We start from the raw sequence: 18,687 nt of genomic DNA on the forward strand, positions 1-18,687 counted from the left end.
AAGGAGCTCCTCAGGTTGGACAAGAGATGTTGAGCCTTCTGGGCAAACAGAACGGCAGGTACAAGATGCTGCAGCCCGCAGGGAAGAGCCTGGTATATCCAGGAAGTAGAGTGGTGACCCAGTGCAGCTGGAACACACAGAGCGAGGAGTGGTTAGAAGTTTGAGCCAGGGACGTCCAGAGTTGCCTAACCCTTGTGCCCGTCTCTGAAGCTTTGTGCCGGCTCACCATCACAGCCCCCACAGGGTCTCTCCGTCCCAGCAGTAACCTGGGCCTGGGCCTGGCTGTCAGTAAGCGGGCCAGTGAGCATTCCTTGGCTGTGACATTCATGAAAAGAAGGGTGTTAATTGGCCTTTCTGGAGCTTGTTTCTGTGTGTCTCGGCTTACATGGTTGTGGGCCTTTTCCTTTGGCATCACTGCACTAAAGGTCCTCATTACAGAAAATAAAAATAGAATATCAAGAAATGTAATTTCTATAAAAAATAGGTATTGCTTCACCACCCATTCCCACTCCCCCAACCTGCCATTCAGTTATTCAAATAAAGCCAGGAATTCCTCCTATAGAAATAGATGGTCACCCAAAGCATACTAGAATGGACAAACCGTTCCCTCTGTCAGCTTCCAGCCGTGAGCAAGACTTGAAATTAAAAACTGCCTCTGATGAGAAATTTAGCTCTTTTGGATCTTCGAGATCTTGGTCATACGATAATGAGTTTCATTATGATCTGCCTTACATGTTGGGCTTTTGCATGAAGTGTTGCTTGAAAGGCTCCATGACTTAAAAAGCAGGGCAGGGGGGCATCCCCGGTGCTTTATGAAGAGATCATTTTGAGCTGTCATCCTGTGTTTTGGTACAAGTCCCATCTGGAGAACCCCAGGCTAAAGTTGGAGTGCCCAGGTCTAGTCTGAAGTCAGGATCACTGAAAAAGTTTCCCCCTTTCCTTGCCAAAAACAACACTGCAGTCACCTTGAAGGGAGCTCATAACACCTCCATTTGGTAGAAGACATGGCGAGCTGCTTGGTGTTTACAGCACTTGTCACCGCACACCACATCTGCCTGTGGTAGGGTGTCGGCAGGTTAAGATCCTTGGCAGCAGAAAAGCATGTTCATGACCCATCTTTCCCTGTAGGCTTACCTCAGCCTCTCTTGGAACTGAATGACTCTCCTGTCTACAAAACGGTCTTGGAAAGGATGCAGCGTTTCTTCTCCACCCTGTATGAAAACTGGTAAGGAACCAGTGCTACTTCTCTCTCTCCTTTTTATTTATTTATTTATTAAAAAAAAAAAAAGAGATTTTATTTATTCATTTGACAGAGACACAATGAGAGAGGGAACACAAACAGGGGCAGAGGGAGAGGGAGAGGCAGACTCCCTGCTGAGCAGGGAGCCCGTTACGGGACTCGATCCCAGGACCCTGGGATCATGACCAGAGCTAAAGGCAGCTGCTTAACCAACTGAGCCACCCAGGCTCCCCTATTCTCTTTTTAGACGTGTATAGTATAGGAATGCCATGGATAGGACTTCTGATGTAGATTCTAGTGTTCAGGTAAGATGAAGTAAAAATTTGACAAGAAACCAATGATTCTAATGTCACACCGAAATGAATTGGCTGACTTTCTTGCATTTGCTTTTTTATAATTGTCATGTATGTCTCGGCCCTAGCCATAACTTGACATTTTATGCCTAACTGGTCTGTTTCCGGGGCATAAAATGCTGAGACCACAGTGTCAGATACTTTGAGCAGGGCTGCATTTTCTCAGAGCCCTCACCACTCAACCTACTTTGAATGGGACTCTGGAGGCCTCTAGGCAGACTTTTTCTTTGTGTCCTGGTTTTAGGATGGGGAGGTAACTGGCCATCCCGTAGCACACCACACCCCAGACGTTGTCCTCACTCACCCAGTGCTCCACTCAGCCAGGCTAACCAAAAGAGACTCTTCATTGTAACTCCGTGTTCCTTACGAAGTAATGAAGGCTACTGTTGATCTCGGGTGCCAACATCTGTCTTTAAAAAGATGGCTAAATTGGCTCTCAAGTTCCCTTAAAGGCAGGTGAGGGGTGCATTACTGATTGAGCTGAAGTTACCTTACAAATGAGATAAGCTAGAAATTCCTGGGGTGTTCGGGGCTGGCAGTGACCAAGGTGGGCTTTGTCACTGCCCGTGATGTTCCCTTGCAGTTTCCACATCCTCGGGAAGGCGGGTCCTTCCATGCAGCAGGACTTCTACACCGTGGAGCACTTGGCTACTCAGCTCCTCAGCTCGGCCTTTGTCAACTTGAACAATATTCCTGACTACCGTCTCAGACCCATGCTTCATATCCTTTCCAAAGTCCCTATATAAACCCAAAGAGCTGGGAGATTGAAGACAGGAGCTGCTCTCAGGCACTGGAGGAGGCAGAGCTGAGCAGTGTGGAATAGATGGAATCATTTATCCGAGTGTGTGATAATCACATTCAGTGGACGAGAAGATTGGCGTAAATGGCAGGAAAACAGGAAGGCAGACTGGGGGCAGGTCTTCAAAGTGTTCTCCCTTGGGGTAAATCTTGACAACCCACTTCTTGGAAATAGGAAAGACAAAGGGTTTTTGTCTGTTTTTTTTTAATCTCTTCTATATCCTGTCAGGTGCTTCCTCTCATACTTCATTCCCATTTGGACTGACTCTCTCTCTCTCTCTCTTTTTTTTAATGTTTTTGAGAGTATCTTTCTTCCCTGGAGTTAAAGGAGAACTTTAGGTAAAAGAGAGTGTTCCTCCTCTTTGGGCAAATAAATGCCTGTAATGTGCAGCCTAGTATCCATTCCTCAGTAGCCAGGGCTTTTTGGAAAAGAGTTTGAAGATTTTTGCCCCCCCCCCCCCTTTTTAAAAGATTTTATTTATTAGAGAGCATGAGAGAGGAGATAAACTGCAGGGGAGGGGCAGAGTGAGAGGGAGAAGCAGACTCCCTGCTGAGATGCAGGGGTCCTGGGATCATGACCTGACCTGAAGGCAGACGCTTAACCAGCTGAGCCACCCAGGTGCCCCAGATTTTTGCCTATTAACACAGAATGTTCTAGGCATCTTGTAGGTCTTTTGAGGGTTAACTCTGCCCATAGGGGTATCCTGTTGCCTGGCAGGAGAGGGGTGCCTTAGAAAGAGAGGGGTCTGTGTTCATGTGCTAAAACTTCTTAACCCGCCGCGCCATGGGTCTTTGTGAAGCCTCTGGTGCTCTTCTGTCCCCCGGAGCACTATGAAGCCCTGGTGTCTCCAATTCTTGGACCTCTTTTCACCTACCTCCACATGGTAAGAGATTGTCAGAAGGGGGAGCAAAGAGGACCCTTAGGCGGGTTGGCCTGTCATATGAGTTTTGCAAGTCAGGAGTTCCTGAAAGAGTCCCCTGCTCTTGGCTTTGCTTGCTGCGGTGGTTTGAGCCCCTCTTCCCTTCCCCCCGAACTAGACTGATTCAGTTGCCTACGAAGACCTGCACACTAGTTCTGCTCCTGACCTCCTGTTAACTGAGGAGAGGCGATCAGGGGAGTCCCTCCTCTGGGTCTGTTTCCCCAACTGTGGGATTAAGCAGGAGGACCAGCTGGGTAGAGAACAATGTCCAGAAGGACCTGGGAATTCTACAGTATCGCTGATTCTTTCCAAGCATGGGATACCCTGTTCTTGTCACGGGCACAGGAGAGGTTCTAGAGACCACATCTGGTAGTTTAACCTTCTGGGGTTCCCAAGGCTGTCATTGAGATCTTGGAATCCTCTTCGGTTCATTCTACTCATGAAGTGGACCACAGATATTATCTGTTACAACTTCTTCCCCATTGTCAGCATTATTTCCCTTTTGTTTTCCCAGAGGCTTTCCCAGAAATGGCAAGTCATCAACCAGAGGAGCCTGCTGTGGTAAGAAGCATATCTTCTCTTGGTGGGAGCACTGTTCTTCAGGGCTAGAAAGCTGCAGATTATGGTCGTCCTCAGCCTACATGGTAGATGGCTTGTCTGTGACCGTTAGGCATACTCTGTCTTAGGAGGTGCTAAGACATCCTTACCCACTTTGGATTTTGATCTAGTACCTTTAGCCCACTGGATAGAGTCAAGTAATAATGTCTGCCTCAGTGGATCGTTGCTGTCCCGTTCCCAGCATTGGCGTGGAACGTAGACCGAAGGAAGCCAGGAGAAGGAAGTGAGCACAGATGGTCTGGTTAGGGGCACTGTTTTTCTTGTCCTTCCCTCTTTTGTACTCCTGTGGAACTTGGCCCCCTGCTTTTCTGCAGTGGGGAAGATGACACCGCGGATGACAACCCAGAGTCTCAAGAGATGTTAGAGGAACAACTGGTGAGGATGTTAACCCGAGAAGTCATGGACCTAATCAGTAAGTGGCATGTGGGACGTAGGGGTAGTAGAGAAGATTTTTTCTGGGAAAAGAACTGGTTACTCATCCAGTCTCATTAAGGCATGTTTACAGCATTACTGACAGATGGTTAAGAAATAATGAACTAGATAGAAACCAGGTAGTCCTTAAATCAACTGAAGGACATCCTATGAATTATAGACTCTATTGTATTTCTAAGACTAGAATATGTGGGAATGGTCTAAAATAATAGAAATTTGGATTAATGGCAGGAGTAACTTCCTGGTTTTGTCAAAATGGGAAAATTTTTATAACTTGGACGTGAGGTGGCTAATTTTCTTTTTTCTTTTTTGGTTATTTCATTTTTTTGAGATTCACAGTAGACCAAGGATGTATCAGTAGACATTTTCTCCTGGTCACCTGCTCTCAGAAAATTCTGTCATTTTCCTCTAGTTGATTGAAGTTAAAGGGGCACCAGAGCAGTCCGGTCAAACACCACCTCTGTTTCTGCTGGTGAAGGTGGTTTTGTGCCGGGACAGTGCCCCACTTTTCCCCCAATTTCATCTGCCCGGAAGACCATTTGGGATTTATTGTCCAGAGGTGGCTCTTGTCTCGTGGCAGAAAGCCCAGTAACCCCACTTTCTTGCTTTAGCGGTGTGCTGTGTTTCAAAGAAAACTGCTGACCATGGTACTGCTCCCCCTACAGATGGAGATGGTAAGTAAGCCTGCTGTATGGTCCTCCAGAGGTCTGCCCTTAGACTCCAGAATATTGTCCCTTCTGTAGCCAGGTCAGTTCGCATAGAAATGGTTTCTCCAGCAGTCTGCGCTGGTGGGGGGATGTCCGTCTGGGTTTTCTCTCCACTGGCCCTCTTGCTGTATTCCTTCAGCATACTCCCACTGGAGAGCCTTTGCACTTGCTGTTTGCTCTACTAGAATAGCTTTTCTCCCAGCTGTATTCGTGGCCTGTCCCTATTCACGTCACCTCTGAAAGGTCTTCCATGACCAACTTAGAAAAACTAGCCACCCCAGCCAGCCACTCTGTGTCCTTCCTTTGCTGTTTTTCTTCATAGCACTTAACACTGTGTTAAGTGTTAATATTGTTTTACTTCATGTATTCCCTGTTTCCCTTGTTAGGATGTAAACTCCCATCAGGGAAGGGACTTTGTCCTATTCCTGTTAACATCCCCAGGAACTAAGTCCGTGCCTGCTACAGTGGGGTCTTCAAATACTTCAACCACAAAAGATCCTCAGTGTTTGCAGCTTTTTAAGTAACTGTTGAGAGAATCTCCTGTTTCCCACTATTTTTCACACTGCAGCCAGATGCACCTCCAGGCCTGCCATGGGTAGGGGCTTCTACACCCTCTCAGGCAGCTGGGGGGCTGTCCCAGGACTGCTCATTGAACAGGCAGGCCGGGGTACTCAGCTCTCCCTTACTTGGCGGCCTGCTTTTCTCTGTTCTAAAAGGATGGAGCTTAACATTCTGCTCTCTGCTTTACAGATGAAGAGATGATGGCCACAGAGGTTGCCCCCTCCACCATGACGGAGCTTACAGACCTGGGCAAATGTCTAATGAAGCATGAGGTGGGTGGAGGGGACAGGGGAGGGTTTTCTGCTTTCCAGGTATGGCGCCAGCTTCCACTTTTCTCAGCCTATGATGCCATCAAAGAATTCTTTTGGGTTATGCCGCTTTATATGAGTTAAGTTCCTCGTTCCTAAAGCTCCAGAAAACAGTGGGAGAGGTCAAGGTGTCTCCTGTGCCGGCATGGAAAAAGGCTTTCAGAAGCATATGGGCGCGTTGTGGTGTTCGAGCTCAGGCCTGAGCTAGGTCTCCTTACACATGGGTTTTCTCTTCTGTATGGGCTTTTTTTTTTTTTTTTTTTCTTTTTTTTCTTTTTGACTGCCTGATACACAGAGGAAATAAGCTCGTCTCCAGTAGCTGCTTTTGTCATGTTCCTGTTTACCTATGAAAACTCCAGCTCCTCGTGCAGAGGCCTACTCAGAAAATTGTGTTCATTTTCTCATTGGAATCCTTCATCCTTTCCCACTAGGATGTTTGTACGGCGCTCTTAATTACAGCCTTCAATTCCCTTGCCTGGAAGGATACTCTGTCCTGCCAGAGGACCACCACCCAGCTCTGCTGGCCTCTGCTCAAACAAGTACGATTATTTACCCCTTCTCCTTACCCCTTATGAGAGGCTGGGGTCATGAGGATTGAATCGGTTAGAAGAAGCGGGTTGCTGGGGTTCTCCAAGGGTACCCCTTTGGCTCTGAGCACAGCTGTGTCCCCAGGTGCTGTCAGGGACACTGCTCGCAGATGCCGTCACATGGCTTTTCACCAGCGTGCTGAAGGGCTTACAGACGCACGGGCAGCACGATGGCTGCATGGCTTCCCTGGTGCACTTGGCCTTCCAGATCTATGAGGCGCTGGTGAGTCAAACAGCACGGAGGTGCACTGCAGCTTCAGCCCTCGGGGCCTGCTCCCAGGCGGTTCGGCCGTCATAAAAGCAGGCAGCTGCCAGCTTGCTGGTCCTGCCCCTGGGCATGGTGGGGGATGGGAAAGGTGCCAGGGCCCAGCCATCGCCATTGCATGGTTTTCTGTATCCGCACCCTGCAGCGCCCCCGGTACCTGGAAATAAGGGCTGTGATGGAGCAGATCCCTGACATACAGAAGGACTCTCTGGACCAGTTTGACTGCAAGCTGTTGAACCCCTCTCTGCAGAAAGTGGCTGACAAGCGCCGGAAGGACCAATTCAAACGCCTCATTGCTGGCTGCATTGGGGTAGGTCACATGCCTCCCCTAGTGCTCCCTGCTGGCTCGACCCACACTTGCGGTCTTCTTAGACAATGGGTCTGTGCAGACCAGAGACCAGCTGGAGTCACGATTTTTCTTTTAATTTTTTTAAATAGATTTTATTTGTCAGAGAGAGCACAAGCAGAGGGAAGTGGCAGGGAGAGGGAGAAGCAGGCTCCGTGCTGAGTAGGGAGCCCAATGTGTGGGACTGGATCCCAGGACCCTGGGATCAGGACCTGAGCCAAAGGCAGATGCTTAACCGACTAAGCCACCCAGGCATCCCTGTCATCTTTAAAACAACCCACTCCTCAGGGCCCAGCATCAATTCTTTTCATTTGTTTTCCACAGAAACCTTTGGGAGAGCAGTTCCGAAAAGAAGTTCACATTAAGAATCTCCCCTCACTTTTCAAAAAAACAAAGCCAATGCTGGAGACAGAGGTGCTGGACAACGAGGAGGGTGGCCTGGCCACCATCTTTGAACCCTGAATCAAACTTTTGGGCATTCTTCCTCGGCCTTTATTGTCATCTCTTCTTCCCCTTTGTAGCTAATCTCTAGGCCCCTCTCCACTGCCACCTCACCTTACACCACTGTCAGCCTGGAGAGAGATCCAGGTCTGGAGCTGGAGAGAGGGGGCCCAGTGCAGGGCAGAAGTAACGATACCTAAGGTATCAAGAAAGGGAGTTCGTGCTCATGCCATTCCGTCTAGATTTCCCAGCTATCTCCCATTCTACTTGGAGTTTCAACTTTTCCAAGAAAGAAAAGCTAGAGCAGACTGGCCCTATTCCCCAAGCCCTCCCACCCCCATGTAGCCATATAATACCTGCGTAGAGCAGTAATTTGGGGTGCTAACCCCCAACACTGCAACTAGCCAGGCTTGCAAAGGGGCTTGGTCGACTGCTTGCGCCAGAGAGTTCCTCCTGGGCTGTTGCAAGTCCCGCTGAGCCCCTTTACCACTGGGCTGGCAGAGGACCTTCCCTGTCTCCCAGGGGCATGTCTGGGTCAGGTGCTGAGTGCCGAACTGAATGTGACCAGTTCCTGCTCTTTGTTTCCAGTAAAAATCTGGTCACCTGATGGGATCCCCAGTACAGGCTGTCACCAAGCTCTGGACACAGTGTCGAGAGCAGTACCATCAGGGACCAGGGCTGGGCTAAGATCCAGAGTGCTTTCTGACCTCCCCTTAGAGCTCACACATACTCCATGCACAGTCCCTCAGCGTGGTTTCCCCAGCCCCAGGGTCCACTCAGGCATAAGAGCCACAGTACCCTATCTAGTGTCATGTGATGCCACTGGCATCAGAGGATAATGCAGACCAGCTAGACTCTGTCTGTGACCAGCAGCTAGCAAAGCCACTGGTCTCTTCTCGGACTAGTTGGGTCCAGGTGCCTTCAAAAATCTCATGGTCTTTCAGGTCCCTGGTCACTTCTCTCGTGGACCATTTCCAAAAGAAAAGAACATATGCCTTCCTATCACAACCTGTATTGTGAGGCTCCGCTCTGTTCTAAAGGTCACTGGATTGCCCTGTAAGCAGCAGGGACATGAATGCAGGACCCTAGCCTTGAGTCAAGGCTGGCCATAGCCAGCCATAATCCATACAGAAACCACATAGAATGTCTGCATTCTGGAGGAGGCCTGTCATCCATGCAGCCCACTGACAAAAGGGCTTCAGTAAGGACTGAGCAGAATGGCCTGAGCTCAAGCTACAGCTGTGATCAGGTGGCACCCAGGCAGGGTTGAAGAGAGGTGAACCTAGGCAAACAGGACTTGGGGGTCCTGTGGAGATGTTTCCGTGGCAGATTCACCCCATGCCCTCTTCCTGAGTGGTGCTTTGGGCTGCTTCCTGTCAACTCTGAAGTCTGTCTTAGTAGGTTTCCTTCCCAACTTGATGGCTGCCTACTCCTCTCTGGTTGGGGCTATGGAGGACATAGTTGTATTTATTGTGCTGTAATATTTTTAACATCCTGTGACTTCATGTTAGAAGTTTTCTATTGTTTATAGAACCTTTTTGTAGCAGCATTAACTCTAAAGCACATCTGCATGTCAGTAAAGATCTCCGTTTCATACAGAAAGGGCCCCATCTGCCTTTTTCAAACCAGTGACTTCTAGTGTCACTACTCCTGAATATCCTGCTAAGGGAACTGGACAGGAAGAGTGATGACTGATGCACCTGTTCTGTTGAGCTTTCTCAAACAGTATGCCAGTCAGAAAAAGATTTCTATTCCTGACAGACCTACACTAGGCTGGTCTTCCCACTCTCCCAGTGTTCTCTGTGGCTGCTGGGGCCAAACTCTGAAGCACCGCCCAAAGGGAACTTCTGCTGTCCCTTGTGACTTTTTTTTTTAAGATCTTATTTTTAAGTAATCTCTACACCCAACACGGGGCTAAATTTATAATCCTGAGGTCAAGAGTCACCTGCTCTGCCAACTGAGCCAGCCAGGCGCCCACCCTTATATGACACTTAATAGCAGTGTTGTACTTGACAGCTGTAAACCTGATGCTTCCTGTGATAATCCAGAAGATGGGTAAAGTGGTACACAGTATCTTTCTGTGGCTGAGCCCCCAGAAACCACCTCAATTTGGCATTTCTCTTAAGGCTTCACAGGGATTTGGCCCTGACCTGCAGTAACACCTGAACCCAGTGTTCCCAAGGGCTAAATAATGCCAAACCTCTTTGGAGCTGAGGGCCCATATTTTGGGGCTAAAACTCAGGTAGTCCTGACAAAAGGATTTTTATTTGGATATGATTTTATTTACATGAAGGCCTTACAAAGGCACGTCACATTCTGTGGCACATTTAACAAAATGTATCAACTGAAAAGGCTAGACTTGTCCCAGAAAACCCAGGACCTCCAGTCACACTGGACTCTGTGGCAGTCCTGTGAGGGCAGGTCAGGACCCCAGATCTTCAGCCTGGCTTGGGAGCAGCCCAGCCACGCCAAGAAGCCCGGTGCAGGCTTAGTCCATCTGAACTGCGTCCAGTTCATCCAAGAACCGCCGGCACTTCCCCATCAGTACCTTGATGGCTTCACTCACTAGCACCTCTGGTGGCAACACCCCTGTTGACTCGACAGAGACTGGGAAGCAGAGAGAGCCCTGAGCCCAGGTGTGCTGGCACCAGCTCCTGTGCCGCATCACTGCCAGCTTCTAATCCGGACTCCACCAGGAAGCTGCAGCACCGAACACCTGTCCCCTGCACCCCCACCCCGACCCGATACTCACAGATGTAGTGGTCTCGAACCCGAGCAAGTCGGACAAGCTTCTTCAGCTTCTCATTCCGGAACACTTCCCTGCTGAAGGTATCTAGCCGGGGATTGGCAACTCTGGCCACCTTCTTACCTAATGAAAAAAACTGTTCTAAATACACGAGCCCCAAGCTTTTATTTCCGCTGCCCTTACAGAAGATGTACTTTAGGTCCTGACCTGAATGCGTGGGCATCCCCAGTGGCCTACCTTGGACCTCCTGCACTTCAATGACCCCAGGTGAGAAGCACCGGCTCAGCTCCTCCGCTGCCTCCCCTTCCACAGGCTCAAGCAGGGTGATATCAGGCAGGAGCCTGTAACTGGCTGTTGCCACAGGTGAAAACTTGGCATGATCTTTGCCTGGAGGGTAGACTGAAATCAGAGCCTGTACAGAAACCTTCTTCATGTTAGATAAGCCCCTAACAGAGGCCCACTGGCTTTTTGCTGGTCAAGACCACTCACCTGAGCCCCTTAGTCACACCTCACCCACTGTAATCACACTACGCCCCCGCCCCCCACCGCCCAGGGCAGCCCGCAGGGTTCTTACCAATGCCCTTGACACAGTGCATGAGTAGGTCAATCTCCTGGCCAGGCCGCAGTTGGGCAATGAGAATATCATCATGCACAGGCCTGATAGTGCCTTCTGGGAAGAGGTCAGCCTGATTCCCCAGGGGCACCCATGTCATGTGCCTGGTGTACACTGGAGAAAGCAGCACATCAGAGAAACCTCAGTCCTTAAAACTAGCACCCAGCAAAGCGGGGGCCTTCTTGCTCACCCACCACCACTCACCTTTGTGGTTCACATAGAGTTCGTTGGGATCAGAGGAATCTTTAGCGGCATGGGGATTCCGTGTGCACCTGACCTGAAGACGAAACTGCAGAGTATCTATCTCTGTGCCTTCTTCGTCTCCTGAACAAAAGATGGAAGTGGCAGCTCTTAAAGAACAGCTGAACATTTGGGTGCCAGACACTACACTGTATGCATTAATATGCATTTGTCATTTACTCCTCTGGAGAAATTACATAAGGCCATGGGCAAGTGTTCACACAGATCCCAACAACTCATGTACCAAAACGTTAGTAACTTGCTTACAGTCTTACAGTAGTCAATCCAGGATCTGAACAGAGGCAGTATGACTCTAGTATCAACTGCGGAAGAAAACTGTTCCCATTTTGCCACAATTTCATTTTCTCAAACACTGACCTTGGTTCCGATACTCAAAAAGACGGGGATCAGCATGAATAGGAATGAGCCCCAAGCGATGAGCAAGGATCTCATCCTGGACAATGGATGTGTTGTTGTATACGAGGACCTTTTCCACAGCCATGGTTGGCACCTGACCAAGAAAACAGGATCATTCACCTACAGACTCCCTATTTACTCCTACTTCCTGACATAGAAGGACCACTTCTAGAAGAATGCTTGATGAAAAGTTTATGAGGAATGAGCAGGAGGAATGCTCAGCAAAACTGCCAAGAAACTAAAAGAAAGGGGCAACCTGAGAATTCTCCAAGTAAGTTGATTGCACAGTTTCCTATCCAACTCCGCCCTTGCCACTATACCCACCGATAAATACCTCAGCTAATAAAATGCGTCGAAAAGCATTGGCAATGGCTGCATCAATTCCCACCATGTCGAACTCCAACGAGTTTTCATCCAGGTGCACCACATCCACACGGAAGTTCTGCAGGGACAGAAAATGCAATAAATGAAGCTTGCTCTCTATGGAGTCAATATCCTCCCCCTGGATATTGCCCCTAATGTTCTCTCTCACCCAAAAACCTCCCTTTGGCCAGACCCTCATAGATGTTCCTTTCTCCCCCAATCCTTTATTAGTTTCTTGAAAAGTTTCCCTGTTGTTTAATCCTCTATTCGTTTAAAATCACCTGCAATATGGCCTCCAGCTAGACCATCCACAGAAACTATTCTATGAGAGAACAGGCTTCCACACCCCTTAATCTAGTTGACACTATTCAATCCTTATCTTACTAGACTCCTCTGCTGCATCCAGCATTGATAGAATCCCTCCATTTTATTTTTTATTTTTATTTTTTTTAAAGATTTTATTTATTTGTCAGAGAGAGAGAAAGAGCGAGCAAGCAGAGTCAGAGGGAGAAGCAGGCTCCCTGCCGAGCAAGGAGCCCAATGTGGGACTTGATCCCAGGACGCTGGAATCATGACCCGAGCCAAAGGCAGTGGTTTAACCCACTAAGCCACCCAGGCATCCCAGAATCCCTCCATTTTCAAACTCTGCCTTGGCGTCTGAGCACCAGTCTTCTGGTTCTCTTCCTCCTCCTGAACCCTTCTAAATTCACGATCTTTTACTGACTCCACAAACATCACTATCTTCCAGGTTTTTGTCTCTCTCCAAAACGACCTCAATCACATTCATGGTTTAACAATCAGGTACTGAAAACTTCCCAATTTATCTCACTTCTGATCTCCTTTCAAACACATGTTCTACTAGACTGCTAAATTTCTCCACATAAAGGAAACAATGTATCATTCCCCTTCCCCAGACTTTTCCTCAGTAAATGGTACCACCGTTCATTAAAGCAGTTCCTCAAGCTGGGTCATTTTACACTCCCTCCTCACAGCCGACATCAAAGCAAACACCAAATTTACCTTCTATCTTCCCTTTGCTCTATTTTTCTGATCATAATTTAGTTCATGCATTCAACCTCCACTCCTCTATGCAATCCTGTCACAAATCTGACTGCCCTATTTGATCTTTGATTCATTCTCTCCCAGCCTTTATGGCTGCAAATCAGATCATATCTGCTTCAGAGCTCTTCGAAAGCTCCCTATCACCTACAGTGTCTAATATGCACTTCGATCTTGCCCACCACTCATGCTAGCACTTTACATTCGAACAATAATAAACTGCTTGGCCACTCCCAGAACACAGCTCACAAAGCCTTTGTAGTTTAGCTTTTGGTCTTAGATCCCCCTCGCCTTTCCCTGTTGTCAGATTTTACTCATCGTTCAGGGCTCAGTTCAGATGTCCTCTCCTTCAGGAAGTACATCTTCCATACCAATGACCCGCTTTCCATTCTAGATTAAGTGCCTCTGTGGGATCACCCCATCCCTTATTGTCCTTATCGCTACCAACCACGTTTACCACATTATACTGAAATCATTTATGCGCGCTCTTCAACAAGATTAAACAGCTTGTTCGTCGAACAGAGCACAAACCGTGTACACGGAGCTCCTAACACGTTGCTCAGCGAACGACTTATGAACCGAGCGAATCCCAAGGGCTGCTTCCAAGACACAGGCTGCCCAAATCACAAGGTCCGTTCCAAATACCCTCTCCAGCCCCACCTACCTACCTTCTCGAAGCGGTTTTGGTCCCAGGCATCATCATAGCCCGAATAGTTACCAGGAAAGTCGGTGGTATGAACCTAGAGCAAAAAGAGACGAGTCTGCGAAGGGGCAGGTAGGGCAAGCCCGCCCCAACTCCGACCCCAAATCATCCCTGTTCCACTCTCTTTTCTCTTCCCAAGCGCAAGGCCACAGGCTTACATTGCGAACCCCGAACTCCCCCAGAACCACGCGGGTCCGCATTTCTTGCACCGCCTGGGCGGCCGCCATCTTCACCCCCTCCACGTGATTAGGGCAGCAAACTGGCGCGTGCGTCCCAGTCGTCCTCCTCCGTCTCCGTGGTAACGCACCGCCTCCCGGATTCTTAAACATCGCGAGATTCTGTTCAGCCTGCGTCCACGTCCCCAGTTCCGGAAGTCAGTTTTAGCCAAACATCCGGGCTTCTTCTTTTTGCGTTCCGGCTGAACCCACCTCTCTTTCTCGCCCCTAGACATAGCCCTCCCTCAGGCCCACGTCTCTCCCACTCCTCCTCCGCGCGCGGGACTTACGCGGGCTTCAGCGACGGGAGCCCTCGAGGGACATGGCAACTACGGCGGCGCCGGCCGGCGGCGCCCGAAGCGGAGCCGGCCCTGAATGGGGAGGGTTCGAAGAAAACATCCAGGTAATCGCCCCCAAGGCTCCGGCTGCTAGCAGCCCCAGGGCTGGCAGCCGTTTTGAAGTGTGGGACTCCCCCTGGGAGCGTGGAGGTCTGCTCCATTTGCAGCACTTGTTCTCCCCTTTGGATCTTGGTGTACACGAAAGGCAGTGGGACTAGTGCTGACCTGAAGGGTAGACTGGTCCTCCAGCCAAAGAGCCTCGTGTCTCTGGACACACCTGCTCTTGCTTTCGAGACAAGTTTGTTGGTCGATCGGGATCAGACGTGGCGAGGGAGTGGGCAGTTTTCACTGGCACTGGCGAAAACCATGCTGTGTGCATAGCCTTGTTTGGGGGATGGAAAAGACAAAGAAAATGGGCACTTTTGCAGCCCTCTGAGAATCTGGTAAGAAAGGTAGAAGAAAGACATGTATGCAAGACAGGAATAGGTTTTCCAGGCTAGAAAAGAGAGCCAGACCACCAAGGGTTCTGAGAGCAAATGAGGGGAAGAGAGCCGCGTGATCTGTGGTGATTCCAAGCCATACCCCCAGCAGTGGAAGAACAAAGTCCCAAACCCTGGGAGGAACAGAGGAGGACATGCGGATGGAGCAGAAAGGTCCTGCACTCTAGAAGCCATTGTCTTCACAGGGTGGGGGCTCAGCTGTGATTGACATGGAGAACATGGATGATACCTCAGGCTCCAGCTTTGAGGATATGGGCGAGCTGCATCAACGACTGCGGGAGGAGGAGGTGGACGCTGATGCAGCTGCTGCAGAAGAAGAGGATGGCGAGTTCCTGGGCATGAAGGGCTTTAAGGGACAGCTGAGCCGGCAGGTGGCAGATCAGGTAAGCAAGACTGGATTCCGAGTAGCTGGGAAGGTATATCTAGGCAGGCCCCAAGGGCTGGAGTTGGTGTCGAAGTTCACCCCATGTTGTCTAACCCAGTAGAACTATGTAGAAGACCAACAGAAAATGAACAACAGGGACTACAGCCCAGAATCTCCCTCACAATACCTACTCGCCCCACTTCTGTCTTCCTTACTTCAGATGTGGCAGGCAGGGAAGAGACAAGCTTCCAGGGCCTTCAGCTTGTACGCCAACATCGATATCCTGAGACCCTACTTTGATGTGGAGCCGGCCCAGGTGCGAAGCAGGTGAGAATCCTTCTCCTGACAGAAGCTGCCCTCCTCACACCTAGTTCTTCATCCAAACTACAACCAGCTACCAAGGCCTGAGGCTCTGCCTTCCTCCTCTCCATCTAGCAGACCGCTCTCCTTCCCTCAACACACAGCTCAAATGTCACCTCTTCTGTTCCCCGTTCCTCAGCCGCATCCCCAATTTGTCCTTTCCTGGTGATCCTAGAGAACTTTATGCTTTCTTTTAACAGATGACCCCGCAGCAGTGCTGTACTCACTTATTTCTGGGGCTGGCTCCCTAGAGAGTGCCTCAAAAACAAGTCTCTGTTTTATTTTTATATTCCCAGCGCTGGAACAGTCTCTGAACCAGAATACCACTGCTTAGTTGTTGAATGACTTTTCGAGAAGTGGATCTAATTTTGGCTTGGTACTTTGCTCATCATTTAAGAGGTGCTCATCAGACACCCAGTACCACTTAGCAGCTATTTACTAAGCATTTGCTCTGTGCTGGGCACTGTAATGGTTCTGTCTCATGGAAGACAGGGTGAAGATAGATGGAAGCCTTGCCCTCAGGTGCCGTTACAGTTCAGCACTCATGTGCTCAGGGAGGACACCTGACCCAGAGTAGGCTAGAGGGCGGGATGGGGCAGGTTTCCCAGAGGCGGTAAGATCTAGCTGGTCACTTGAGAGTGGGGAAAAGTGACTTGTAGTTTTATTCTTTCTGTGTGGAATTTTCATACCATTTCTAGGCTGTTTTTACAGAAAATGCTCAGCGGTGTTGTGAGGAATGGTAAGCAGGAAGAGACAGGAGACACACTGGTTCCCTCAAGTAAAACCTTTCCTACTAAACCCTTTCCAGGGCTTCACCATCACAAGCCCTGAATTCTGGGCATTCTCTTCTGAAGTTGGTCTGTTTTATTTTTTATTTTTAAAATTTTATTTATTTATTTGACAGACAGAGATTACAAGTAGAGAGGCAGGCAGAGAGAGGAAGGGAAGCAGGCTCCCTGCTGAGCAGAGAGCCTGATGCGGGGCTTGATCCCAGGACCCTGGGATCATGACCTGAGCCGAAGGCTGAGGCTTTAACCCACTGAGCCACCCAGGCACCCCTGTTGGTCTGTTTTAAATGGGAGTAGGTCAGGGCGCCTGGGTGGCTTGGTGGTTTAAGCCTCTGCCTTCGGCTCGGGTCGTGGTCTCGGGGTCCTGGGATCGAGCCCCGAGTCGGGCTCTCTGCTCGGTGGGGAGCCTGCTTCCTCCTCTCTCTCTGCCTGTCTCTCTGACACCCACCCCATGGAGCCATAGGGAGGCCTCAAACACAGGAACCCTAAGTCTGATGGAGGAGAGCACCCAGCTTGAGTGATCTCTCTCTGTCAAATAAATGAATAAAATCTTTAAAAAATAAATAAATAAATAAAAATAAATAAATAGGAGTAGGTCAAATAGATAAATCATCTAGCTCTCTCCCAAGGCCCGGGCAGGCTTTCTGAGTTTTCCATGTGTGTGAGCATGGTATCAGAAGGTTTTCCTTCCTGGAAGCATATTTAGGAACAGGGAATTTATTTCCTCATTCCTTGTCTGTCTTTACTCCCCTCTTCTCCCTTTATCATCCAGCATATTTTCTGGAGTTAGAGATGAATAAGATTTCAGGCCCTGCAGAACCTCATAGCCTAGTGCCGCCTTGGCTCTCATCTCTCCTCTCCTCTCCCAGGCTTCTGGAGTCCATGATCCCGATCAAGATGGTCAACTTCCCCCAGGTGAATACCCAAGGTAGCATGTCTGGGAGAGCCGGGGGAGACATGAGGGCAGGGGGTGGGGCCACCCGGCAAAGCCTAGGAAGATCTAAACAGAAGAGCCATTGTACCCTCCAGCCTGAATGAGTTGGTATATTGACAGAAAATCGCAGGTGAACTCTATGGACCTCTCATGCTGGTCTTCACGCTGGTTGCCATCCTCCTCCATGGGATGAAGACATCTGACACCATTATTGTAAGCAGGACAAAGGACTTTGGGGGGGTGGCTGAACTAAGTTGAAAGCTGCCCAAGGAGAGGATGGTGCAATGAGGTAGAAGCAGCCCCTGAGGGAAGCCCTGGGTGAGCCTGAGACTAGAGGCCTCCCAGGACTAAGCAGAGCCTTCACCCCACAGCGGGAGGGCACCCTGATGGGCACAGCCATTGGCACCTGCTTCGGCTATTGGCTGGGAGTCTCGTCCTTCATTTACTTCCTCGCGTACCTGTGCAATGCCCAGATCACCATGCTCCAGATGCTGGCACTGCTGGTAAGGAGTCCAGCATGGTGGCGGGAGAGGGTAATCTTCAAAAGAGTAGCTAGGCCTTGGTCTGCATCTCTCCCAGGCCCCAGGCACTGGAAGGGGATGAGCCGGCCAGCGGACTGTTTCTTTCTCAGGACCTTCGTGAGAGCTCAAAGGCCAGCCCAGCCTTAGTGATTTTCCTTTCCGCCATTCCGTTTCCTAGGGCTATGGCCTCTTTGGGCACTGCATTGTCCTATTCGTCACCTATAACATCCACCTCCATGCCCTCTTCTACCTCTTCTGGTTGCTGGTGGGTGGGCTGTCTACCCTCCGCATGGTAAGCCGGGCAAGAGGTTGCCAGGGGTGGGCTGACCTCCTGGGGAGCTCGGGAAAACAGCTCAGAGCTGGGGCCAAACCCCACAGAGGGCTCCGAATGGGTGGGAAGAGCCCAAAGATGGTTCTAAGCTCTGGGCCGGAATGTCCTCTCCACACTGCTCGCTTTGGAGCTAGGCCCTCTAAGCTGTGTTCTGTGGCCCTAGGTGGCAGTGCTGGTGTCACGAACAGTGGGCCCCACGCAGCGCCTGCTCCTCTGTGGCACCCTGGCTGCCCTGCACATGCTCTTCCTGCTCTATCTGCATTTTGCCTACCACAAAGTGGTAGAGGGTGAGTGACAGCAGAGCCGGGGGCAGGGGGGACATCCTCCGAGCTCGGTGCCCAGCCAGCTCTGGCTCACCTTCCATCTTCTCTTTTAGGGATCCTGGACACGCTGGAGGGCCCCAACATCCTGCCCATGCAGAGGGTCCCTAGGGATGTCCCTGCTGCACTCCCTGCTGCTAGGCTTTCCGCCACCATGCTCAATGCCACAGCCAAGGCTGTTGCGGTGACCCTGCAGTCACACTGACCCCACCTGAGACCCTTGGACGGCCCCTGTTCCCCCATCTGTGGAGCAGAGGAAGATTAAAGAACAGTACTGATGGCGTGTGTCTCTTTGATGG

At 50.0% G+C, this 18,687-nt stretch overlaps 3 protein-coding genes across 4 annotated transcripts in view; 2 read left to right on the plus strand and 1 right to left on the minus strand.

Moving 5' to 3' along the window:
* XPO5 (exportin 5) overlaps nucleotides 1-9,174 on the plus strand; it is a 47,331-nt gene extending 38,157 nt beyond the window's left edge. For both annotated transcript variants that reach the window (XM_047732548.1, XM_047732549.1), the window contains 11 exons: nucleotides 1,129-1,225; nucleotides 2,177-2,313; nucleotides 3,178-3,275; nucleotides 3,826-3,872; nucleotides 4,244-4,341; nucleotides 4,973-5,035; nucleotides 5,819-5,901; nucleotides 6,369-6,476; nucleotides 6,610-6,747; nucleotides 6,935-7,099; nucleotides 7,460-9,174. In XM_047732548.1, the coding sequence (XP_047588504.1) occupies nucleotides 1,129-1,225; nucleotides 2,177-2,313; nucleotides 3,178-3,275; nucleotides 3,826-3,872; nucleotides 4,244-4,341; nucleotides 4,973-5,035; nucleotides 5,819-5,901; nucleotides 6,369-6,476; nucleotides 6,610-6,747; nucleotides 6,935-7,099; nucleotides 7,460-7,597 (1,172 nt within the window). In that variant the 3' untranslated portion in view covers nucleotides 7,598-9,174. The remainder of the gene's footprint in view (nucleotides 1-1,128; nucleotides 1,226-2,176; nucleotides 2,314-3,177; nucleotides 3,276-3,825; nucleotides 3,873-4,243; nucleotides 4,342-4,972; nucleotides 5,036-5,818; nucleotides 5,902-6,368; nucleotides 6,477-6,609; nucleotides 6,748-6,934; nucleotides 7,100-7,459) is intronic.
* Nucleotides 9,175-9,836: 662 nt separating this feature from the next.
* POLR1C (RNA polymerase I and III subunit C) lies at nucleotides 9,837-14,016 on the minus strand. The gene is made up of 9 exons (XM_047732571.1): nucleotides 13,876-14,016; nucleotides 13,683-13,754; nucleotides 11,927-12,034; nucleotides 11,554-11,686; nucleotides 11,140-11,259; nucleotides 10,897-11,049; nucleotides 10,560-10,709; nucleotides 10,329-10,445; nucleotides 9,837-10,183 (listed from the first exon to the last, which is right to left on the minus strand). The coding sequence occupies exons 1-9, from the start codon at nucleotides 13,942-13,944 to the stop codon at nucleotides 10,065-10,067; spliced, it is 1,041 nt and encodes a 346-aa protein (XP_047588527.1). The 5' UTR covers nucleotides 13,945-14,016; the 3' UTR covers nucleotides 9,837-10,064.
* A 71-nt stretch (nucleotides 14,017-14,087) lies between these two features.
* YIPF3 (Yip1 domain family member 3) lies at nucleotides 14,088-18,667 on the plus strand. The gene is made up of 9 exons (XM_047732572.1): nucleotides 14,088-14,335; nucleotides 14,956-15,153; nucleotides 15,355-15,461; nucleotides 17,152-17,197; nucleotides 17,337-17,429; nucleotides 17,588-17,719; nucleotides 17,916-18,029; nucleotides 18,232-18,355; nucleotides 18,445-18,667. Exons 1-9 carry the CDS (start codon nucleotides 14,255-14,257, stop codon nucleotides 18,591-18,593), a joined length of 1,044 nt encoding a protein of 347 aa, XP_047588528.1. The 5' UTR covers nucleotides 14,088-14,254; the 3' UTR covers nucleotides 18,594-18,667.
* The last annotated feature ends 20 nt before the right edge of the window (nucleotides 18,668-18,687 follow it).

The sequence above is a fragment of the Lutra lutra genome, chromosome 6 (assembly GCF_902655055.1).
Source record: "Lutra lutra chromosome 6, mLutLut1.2, whole genome shotgun sequence".
In the NCBI taxonomy this organism is placed as follows: domain Eukaryota; kingdom Metazoa; phylum Chordata; class Mammalia; order Carnivora; family Mustelidae; genus Lutra; species Lutra lutra.